Source organism: Phalaenopsis equestris, unplaced genomic scaffold (genome assembly GCF_001263595.1).
Source record: "Phalaenopsis equestris unplaced genomic scaffold, ASM126359v1 Scaffold000403, whole genome shotgun sequence".
Lineage (NCBI taxonomy): Eukaryota > Viridiplantae > Streptophyta > Magnoliopsida > Asparagales > Orchidaceae > Phalaenopsis > Phalaenopsis equestris.
Genome location: NW_018164845.1, coordinates 578,973 through 589,027, shown reverse-complemented (window position 1 = coordinate 589,027; position 10,055 = coordinate 578,973). Strand labels below are relative to the sequence as shown.

The window sequence follows — 10,055 nt, the reverse complement described above, 5'->3', positions numbered from 1 at the left end:
TCATTCCCTCACCATTCTACAACCACTTCCCACTGAATCTGTTTCCCAAACATCTTATAAGAGCCCTAGAATGATATCATCAAAATTTTCAAGAAAAGTATTAAGACAAATACAACTGAATAATATATTTTCTATTGAATTATTTCAAATATCCAACACTAAAGACAAACCTTCCAAAAAAAAAAATAAAATTTCAAAAACCAAACTTTGAGTCACTTTCCCTCTTCTGGCATGTTTGACTCAAACTTTGAGTCACTGTCTCTCTTCTGGAATGTTTGATTGCAGGCAAGATTTAGCATTACTAGAATTTAGTAAATCCAACTTCATTAAATTCACCCCCAGCTGAATTTTCTAAATTCAATTTTAAAGTAAATACAAGTTAAAATTCAAACCTTACATCCAAAATTTCTCAATTTCACAAAACTGACGTATTTTGCATAAAGCCGGCCATGGATCCAGTCAATAGGCGTAATCCACCACCCCCCTTCTCTATATTTACCTTCCCAATCTTATCCAGACATGGAAATCTAAACCCAGAGCAACAATGGCGCTACCTATCCCTCTCCTCCTCTCCATCATCTCTCTCATTCTCCTTCCCTCTCCTTCGGCCGCCAACGAAGGCAACATCCTCGCCACCGGCGACGTCCTTCCCACTAACGGCCAGCTCTCGTACAAAAAATACGCCTTTGTCATTCAGGACGACTGCAATCTCGTCCTTTACAACGGCGCCAATGGCTTCCAGTCCAACACCCACGGCGCAGGCTTCAACTGCACCCTCAGCCTCTCCGGCCTCGGCGAACTAGTCATCAAAAGCGGCGACGGCTCGCACGTCTGGTCCTCCCCCGGCGGAATCAAACAGGGCAATTATGTCGCCGTTCTTGGCCCCGACGGTCTCGTCAAAGTCTTCGGCCCCTCGATCTGGTCAACCCCCGAGCTGTCTTCTTCATCCGCCGCCATTGAAGCCGAGCTGAGCACCGTGCCGTCGGTTCGTAACCTACTCTTCTCGTCGGATGTTCTGCAGCAGAACTTTAAGCTGGAGAGCAGAGACTACACTCTGGAGCTGACCGACGTCTGTAACTTGGAGTTTCGTAAGGCGTCGGTGGGAGTGGTTTGGGAGAGCGGGACGAAAGGTGAGGGGCAGAATTGCTTCGTTAGGTTTAACAATCGAGGCCGTCTTGCCGTTGTTAATGGCAAGTTTAAGGTTTTGTGGCTGAGCAAGCCGGTGGGGGACGCGGGAGATTACGTTCTTGTTGTTCAGATCAACGGGCAGGCGGTTATCTACGGGCCGGTTGTGTGGTCTGCTGGTTCTTGATTTTTGTTCTTGCTGTTTTGTAATGTTGCTTGGTTCGATTTCTGTCTCGGCGTTCTCTGGTTTTAAGAGAACGTGATGAATAAAGATTGTCTGCTGTTCTGTGCTTGGGCTCGAAGTTTAATGGAATAAAGCTGTTGCTTGCTGTGGGAAATTTTGTAGATCTAAGTTGTGATGAGCGTGAAAGAATTGAGAAGTTATGTAATGATGAGATCTATCCGAAGGAAAATATTCTTCAAAAAAAGATTTTTTTTTTTTTAATGATTTGGTTTGCGTTTATTTTTAGGTGGTTAAAAGTTAATTTGGTTCAGGCAAGCATTTCGGCTTGGCATCAATGCTGCAATTATGTATTCTATTTCCATTGATGAATATTGCAATTATTGGCTGTTAAAAAGGAGAAATATTTGCATATGTATAACGAACGCAGAGTTACCTACGTCGGTAGGTTACAGAGAGGGTATTGGGGGGTTATATCCGCATTATATCCCATGTAACCTCCCTGCAGCATACCTGTAACCTACCTATAACTAGTAAGTTTCGCGCTTCTATTTTCATATATTTGTAAGTTATAAGTAGGTTACAGGTAGGTTACAGAGAGGTTACATGAGGTATAACACAGATATAACTCTCCAATACTCTCCCTATAACCTACCGACGTACGCAAATATTTCTAATTAAAAAGAGGTGGATATCATAACAATTCTTAGCTGTGGTTTAAAAATCTCGCTAAATTATGTCAGTTTAAAAACCTTCGCTTTTGACCACGTTTTAAATTCCCTTCCTTTGAACAAGTGTTTCCTTTCCGCGTATTTTTTGACTCAGAAGGTGGCATCATTCTTGTGAAAGAATTTTGTGAAAACCACCCTCGTTGCCAGACGAAAATTTGCATGCCCAATACGGCAAAGGAATTTGGAAAGCTTAAATTTTCCGTTTAAAGATATATTTGGGCAGCTGCATTTTATTAAAAATTAACTTTAAAAATAATTTGATATTAAAAAAATTACTGCATGTTTTACGATAAATTTTTTTATTATTATTTTTTTTTTGTAAAAGTCAGATTGTAATTAGAAAACTGCCACCACATCTAAGTCAACACCGGCGTAAAAACACAAATTTAAGCAACAAAATTTTGAAAAAATTGTCAAAATACAATTTACTCAAGTAGATAAAATTGTGGAGCGGTGCCGCACCGCCACCACACGATGCCACAAACAGACCCTTAATCCTCATATGTCTTTCTCAGTCAACATTTTTTTTCTCTTAATATATTTTATTTGAGATTATGTTACCAAATATTTTAGTATATTAGTTGTTATGTTTGAAATTTTAGACAATGCCTTCTTTTACATGATGAATAGATCATTTAATCTTGTCATTCAATTGAAAAAAAAAGGCTTTTATTTTAGAATAATAGAGAGCATTTTTATTTCACATCTAACATTTACTATTATATATTTAAACAAAAATTTGAAAAGAACGCTAAACCCATCCTTCTAAGTTCCTCACTTAATGATAGGAAACTCTAAATGTAATCATCATCTATGACAAGCTTATCCTTAATTAACTTAATTAAAACATATTTATAAATGGGTTTCATGCTATATATCATATATAATACATCAAGGAGTCTCTAAAAAGAGAAATATTGATAAGAGCACTTATTAAATTATGATGTCATGTATAATAACAAATGATGATTTTTTAAATGCACTAGATGACATAGTAGAGTTGTCATACGTCCCACCTCCATTGGTGAAGTCAAAGAGTTTAAACAAACATCCCAAATGATTACTTTTCTTTCTGCTTGGTGGACTCTAAACTTATTACTAAAAGCTTTAATTGGTTCAAAGATCCAACTTTTGGGTTAAACTAAAATGGCATGAAAGATGAACAGAAGGAATAAACATTATATCCATTCAAACTCTTATGGCGATTAAAGAATGATATGTTGGACCTTTCATTCTATGTTGGATAGCCAATTCTCTTTTTTGCTAAAAAGGTAGTTGACGAAAATGTTATGTGAAGGATGCTAATAAAACTCATTTGAGCTTTCGGGAAAACTCGTCGAGGGGGTTTCGAGCCTCTTGGGACCCTTGAGGTTCGATATGAGCACGTCATGATCCGTGGACCCCCGCAGAGGTTGTAAGTGCATCTTAAGAGTTCTAGAACACACTCCATATGCGTGTCACCGAGTAAGAATGGTTCCAATGTGATATCCGTTTATCCAGACCTTGGGCTTAAGGCATGATCATGGTGTGGAGTTATTCCGTCGATGGTCTGTGTCATGAGAATGTTTGTATCGACATGGTTCAACTCCTTATCATAGAAAGGGCATCAACACGAAAGATACCGAAAGTGACTTCGGTTTTACAACAATCGACTCAGAGCGCGGTTATGATGGTGCCCGAAGCATTCACTTAAAGGTACTAAGGGTTCCTGGAGCCACGGTTGGGTGTGGACAACCTGCAATATGGTCTTGTGTCACCTCATTCAATACATAAAAAATGGATGCCAACAAAGGACCCATAACAAGAAAAGTTTTGCCACAAAGGCGCAATGCACTTGTTGGTAGCATACCATTTTTGAATGAGTCAAGATTAGCGAGATTGTCAGCTTAACCTGTCGACTAAATTGGCTAAAAAGTCGAAGCTGGCTTGTCAGATGCGATGCCTCGCTTCCAATGGATGTCAACTCGGCTGGTAAGGGGAAGAATCCAAACACATTAGGTTGGAAAGCTTTAAGACTCACATCCCACCTAGAAAAATAAAGAAAAGGGGTTGACTAGGTCGAGAGAGACTATCGTGGGACTCGTGCCAAACTCGAGCACTAGTCAAAGTGATCAGCTCTAGAAGGAAGGTCGAGGGACTTATATCCATCTTGACAACTGACTGAGGTACAGAGCCTCAAAAACCTGCTACAATAAGAAGAATTATCGAGGGACTTACATTCAGCCTTAAGGGAACGCAAGGTAAGAAGGCTACATAATCATTTGTAATCTATGTTATCTATAATGCTTTCTCGTAAGGAGCAGACCAAGATCTAATTGTGGTTCCCTTTGAGAAGAGCACCCATAGTTCAGTCAAGTGGCATTTAGAGCCTGATATATCCTGACTTGAACCACAATTTACCAATGACTGAATAATATGGTCAACTAAGACGGTCGAATCATCTTGTTTGATCAAGTCTTCTATTACATAGATCGAGAAGGAACATCGGGGGAGTTGCATCCAACTCAAATGCTGCAAAAGGTGATGTTGACCTCATTTTTATGAGGTATTCCTTTCACTCTCCTTAGAGCCTAGGATCTAGTCTTAGGATCTTTTTGTCTCACTATCCTAGAAAACTAATATTGAGACTTACACCAATTATAAAATTCGAACCATCTCTTGATTCATTGTGGTCTCATATGTATGGTTTTGAATTCTCAATACTTAGTTGAGTTGATTGAAACCAAATATTGAAACCCGAGTTGAGTTCCTATATATATCAACGTGCTCTAGGCAACCTTCTTTCAAGCCTAGAGACTTTGACTTTATACTTTAAGTGTCTTTCGACCTTAATGGACCCTTTCAATTAAGCCTAATAATTCCTCTTAATTTATACTTTGGTTCAGGTGAAATCAGACATGTTTGGAGTCTGTTTTAAACAACTGTTGAATTTAAGTTGAAAATAAAAAAAAGAAATTAATTAATAAAAAAAAATCAAATTAAAGTTGAAACTAAACATGTGAATCAATAATCAAGCAATTTTAGATTCAAATTGAAATTAAGAAAAAAAAAACAATCAAACCATATAATCTTAATTAAATTTCTCACTAAATATAAATGAGGGTAAATTGTTTAACAAATTTGTAATAAAAAGAGTAATAAAAAAATGAAAATAATAAAATAATTTTAGTTTTCTAAAAAAGTAATATATCTAAAACAATTATGAATTAATATTTTCACAACTTTAATCAATGTAATGAAAAATTTAAATATAAAATTGAAATTATAAACAAAATAAATTTAAAATATAATTAATTCAAATTATTAAAAAAAACTTAAATTTGAATAAGAAACATATTAAATGAATTTACATAAATTTAAAATAGAATTGAACTAAGTAATAAATATTGTTAGATTGAAATAAAAATTAACAAAATAATTCCTTTATATAATCAATTAAGTAAATTAATTTTTTTTTCGGCTATAGAACCCACTTAAACTCGTTAAACATGGACCCCAAAATTCATTCGGTCTCTTTCCCGCGATTTTTGTTTTTTTTTTCGCTCGGCTTCCTCACATAGCCGGAACCTTCGCCGGCTTTCTCCTCTCTGCCACCGGCCATCGCCGTGAATCGCCTGAATCTGGCCGGAATAAAGTTGACGAGGAGTTACTGAAGAAGCGGTACGATACCGAGCTGTGATCATTGTTGCAAGTAAATGGTAATCGAAGAAACGATCGCTGGCTCTTTTCTTGATATCATATTCGAATCCTCACTGCCGGGGGATTCATCGTCAAAGAAGATCGCCGTCAGCGGTTCTTCAACCCCTCCGTCAGCTAATTCTAGCTTTGATTGCAACATCTGCCTATCGTTTTCCCGCGGAAGTCATCCAATCCTCGCATTTTGATAGCTTTCTCCGTTTCACCGGTTACATCGCCTCCTCTGGAACCAAACGGCCACGATTCCCCTTTCGCCGGGCCTCGCACTTCCACAATGCCTCAAAATGCGAGACATCCACCATCAATTCCATGGCTTGCGACCCGGCGTTGGCTCACATCGCGATTACTCACGACGAGGAGTATCTCTGCGGATAGATCGCCGCTGTCCAACTTTGACTACGTGCAGTTCTTGGTTCTTAACTCTTACTCTGCACGTTCTTGATTCTTAGCATTTGATCTGAATTAAAGCGGAGCATAACATCAACTCCTACATTCATATTTCTTTGCCATGAGAAGTCTCCGTCCCATATTCAGTCAACCTCTTCGAAGGTCCGCTCACTTGGCGGAAAATTACCTCAGAAAAGTTATCGGAGTAGAAACATCCTGCCGGTGGTCTCGTGAACTCCCTGGCCAACTATCTAATGTCTTGAGATCCATCCCCGACTTCGGGGCAACTTCTTTTCCAAGCCTAAACTGCCTCACGCTTTTTCTTGATATACCGAAAAGGATGACTCTCATGCTGTTCCGAGGTTTTCTTTTCAGATCGAGGAAGAGAAGCGAGATAGCTGAAGCCTATTGGGGGTACGCCGATCCACGCCAACAGGCACCGATGCCTCCTCCGCAGCCGACTCCGTTGAAGCGTCTTCGCTCAGATTATGGTGGTGTTCCTGAGATGCTGGGTTATTATTTGAGGGAGGAAGAAAGAAAAACACATCACGCCGTTTAAGATACAGAGGCCATCGTGCATCTGCGGAGGCCATACGCGACGCATTTCGACTTCAATTTGGTGACGAGTACGAGAGCTGCTATCAAAGTACATGGTTCTTGATCTAATTCAAGAAGAGAAGTGCAGCAGTTAGCGATGCAAGAATGGACATCATGGAACCCAAAGCTTGCTCTATGGAAGAAAAGATTCAGAACGGCATCCAAGATTTTTCTTACCTGCATTGAAATGGCTGTTGCAGCCATCGCACACGAGAACTTAGAAACCTTGTTAGATGGCTCCGGACATTTACAGACGCTCGCATTTCTGTATGCTAGTAAAGGAATTTCTTTCTTTCTTTTTCCGATTGAAGGCAAGAAACTTCAATCCGGTAAACCATAAACCCCCTATCTTTTTTATTGGATTGCATATAATTGTTTACAATTCCTTTTATGCATCTCTAATGTGTAATTCGCATTCCTTATTTTATTTTATTGGATTGCATATAATTGTTTACATGGATTAACCATAGGTTAATCAATGGGTTAAAATTTTCTTGCTCATACACAAATGTTGCTTAGGTGATTTAGCCTGTCTAGTTTCTCTTTACTGTTGAACATGATAAGGATTTTTTTTTTCCAAATCTCCCCCAAATCATCATTATCCAAAACATTATTAATTCGTCTCTATGTTTTCTCGATTGGATCTCAAGCTAAGCTAATATAAGTTTGACTCCATTTACTTAATTGCTTATGGATTTTTTTCCAGAATTTTAACAATCTTTTCTCATCCATTATCAGCTTTTGGTCTTTATTAAAGATGAAGATTCTTGACCATTCTTGATTCATATTTGAATATAAAAAAAAATCATGATCATTTGTTATTTTCTAATCCTACTATTTTTTTTAATTGAAATTAATATTTACGTTTTATTCTCTTGTTGAAAAATTGATGTCTTGTTTTCCCTTGTATTTGACGGGTTTTCTCTTGTATTCGACGCTCAAATCTTGCTACCAAAACAGCCCCATAAATCCTTTTCAAAACCCTCACTCTTCTTCTCAAAATCTTCATATTATACTTATCCTTGGAGGAATTAGATACATACCAACAATACTTATTTTCTTATATATATGCAATTAAACTTTGAGTGATTTACTTACATGCCATTCAATGCTAAGGTGTATACCATCTAAAACAAATTTCTTAAATCTTTAGATATTTACATAATTTACACCTAGGTTGAAATATGATTTTCTTAAAAGCCTTAATGTATTTCCACATTCTTATCATTTAATTTTGTGCAAATATACTTGCTTAAGTTTTCATAATTAAATGTGTTGTCTTATTCCCATATACTTGTGCTATGTAATTGTAATTCTTTCTAAATGTCATCAGAGGCAACAAGTACACACTAACTCTCTCTCTTTTATTGCATTTTACTGCATGTTTTCTGTTATACATGCAATATTCTTATCCTGCTACTATTTATTGTATTTCTGGCATATGAAATGAAACCCTAGGATAGCCAACATAGGACATATATTTAAGATGGATCCCTATAACACATGACCAACATACACCTTTGAAAAGAAATGAAATAACTTAAAAAAATTTCAAAAACTTAGGCAAAGTCTTCCCCAGAATATTGTGAATCAAATCAGAAGACTCTTCCACCCTCACTACTTCGATCGATTTTGGCCTTTTGGCCAATCTCTTCCTCGACAGCTCACCCTCGAGCTGGCATGATCTAATCCCGAGGGCGGCTAGCTTTCTAGCTTTATCCATAAAGGAACAACGAACAACGAAGAAAAGTATAGAATAAGAGCAAACTCGAGATGATGATGTTGCCTCTCTAGCGCCCTATATATAAGAGTCATGTGCATGAAAATCCAAGGAGCCCATTTATGGTATTAAATAATGTTTATTATAAGATTCATTTTATTGAATCTAAAAATTTCCTTGTCCTTGTCGCAACTGTCATTTGCCAAGGAGCAAGAAATTTGGAGAAATTAACATGCACACCCAAAAATTGTCTGCACGAATCTCAAAGCAGCTGGACTGACCAAATCAAAAGCTAATGTTTGGTTGGAGAACCCATTGTCGACCGGATGGCCTAAGGTCGACCGAATCTTGGCCAATCGATAATGGACAAAAATGTATGACAAAAAATATGAAGGCCTATAATCCTCTAACCAATTAGATGGAGCCTGACCTCTTAATCGGTCGACCATTCCCAATTAGTCGCAACAAAAAGACGAACTGACCATCTATGATCGACCATCTTCTTAGTTAATCAACCAGTCACTTAGACCGACCGCCAAGAATTAATCGACCGGCCATCTAGAGCTGACCGCTTGCAACGTCCACACCTTAACCACTATCAAAAACACGAAGGTCATCCGAAATCTAAAAGGAATGATGGACTGACGACATCTCAACTGAATAAAGGAGAAATCTATCAGGCGGAGAATCTAGAAACAGTGAAGGATTTTAAAAGCGGTTACCAAATATGAAAATACCAAAATATCCTACAACCCTCTCATTAAAGTAGGGGCAGAAATGTAATTTCTATTGTTAGAAGCCCTCTATTTTCTTTACATAGAGGGTCCAACACTTGTAACAAAACTTTTTAGCTCTCAAAGATAGACCCTTACTTCAGAGGAAGCTTATCCCTCCTTCCCATTACTGTAATCTCTCTTTTGATACATAAAATGGGCTTCAAAGCCCGAGAATACCCCATTTCACCTCAATGGGGCAAGTCTGTATTTGAGTTTCCTCACTCTCTCCTATCTTGTATCCACCGATCCGATCCTTAGGTAAGACTCACATAATCAACAATGGCATAACAACGCCGCAATGGGCATAGCTACGTTGAGATGCTTTGGAGTCTTCGCTTCCTTCCCAAGTGCACAAAATATTTATGATACTACTATGCAAGGTTACACTGCCAAGGCAAATGGTTTGGTTTCGGTTCTTAAGCCTTTGATTCTAGGGATGAATGATTACTAACTCACGTGTGCCATTCTTGATAGGTTTCTCGTGAAGCAGGGTCGAGGAGGAGGATTACAAAAAAGGCTTTCTCTTGCGAGAGAAAGGGTTCTAGCCAAGTTCTGTAAGTTTCTATTAATTGTAGAGAGAATATCCGAGTGAGTATTTCTGTGCATTTCTGGTTCTTTACAGTTAAAATTTATTGGTGCACAACTCTGTGATTTTTTTCCATTATTTGGTTATTCCATGTAAGTCTTGGTTTGTTTTTTTCTGGGATTAATTTTTTTGTGCTTATGTTAAAAAATTTGTTTTGAATTTCTTCAATTGTTATTATCCTATTATCTGGCGTAGCTTTGATTTCTAACTGATTGAACGCCTAAGTGTATATTTTTCAACCAACAAGTGGGTATTA

The 10,055-nt window shown here is 37.8% G+C and overlaps 2 protein-coding genes across 3 annotated transcripts in view; both read left to right on the top strand.

Annotated features, from left to right (window-relative positions):
• Positions 1-475: 475 nt before the first annotated feature.
• Positions 476-1,465, top strand: LOC110026903 (mannose-specific lectin 3-like). The gene has a single exon (XM_020728109.1). It carries the CDS (start codon positions 545-547, stop codon positions 1,310-1,312), a length of 768 nt encoding a protein of 255 aa, XP_020583768.1. The 5' UTR covers positions 476-544; the 3' UTR covers positions 1,313-1,465.
• Positions 1,466-6,807: 5,342 nt separating this feature from the next.
• The window catches only part of LOC110026931 (thioredoxin M3, chloroplastic-like), a 15,224-nt gene continuing 11,976 nt past the window's right edge, over positions 6,808-10,055 (top strand). Inside the window, exon 1 of one of the 2 annotated variants that reach the window (XM_020728149.1) lies at positions 6,808-7,046. In XM_020728149.1, the coding sequence (XP_020583808.1) occupies positions 6,815-7,046 (232 nt within the window). In that variant the 5' untranslated portion in view covers positions 6,808-6,814. The remainder of the gene's footprint in view (positions 7,047-10,055) is intronic. The other variant, XM_020728151.1, reaches the window with a different exon arrangement.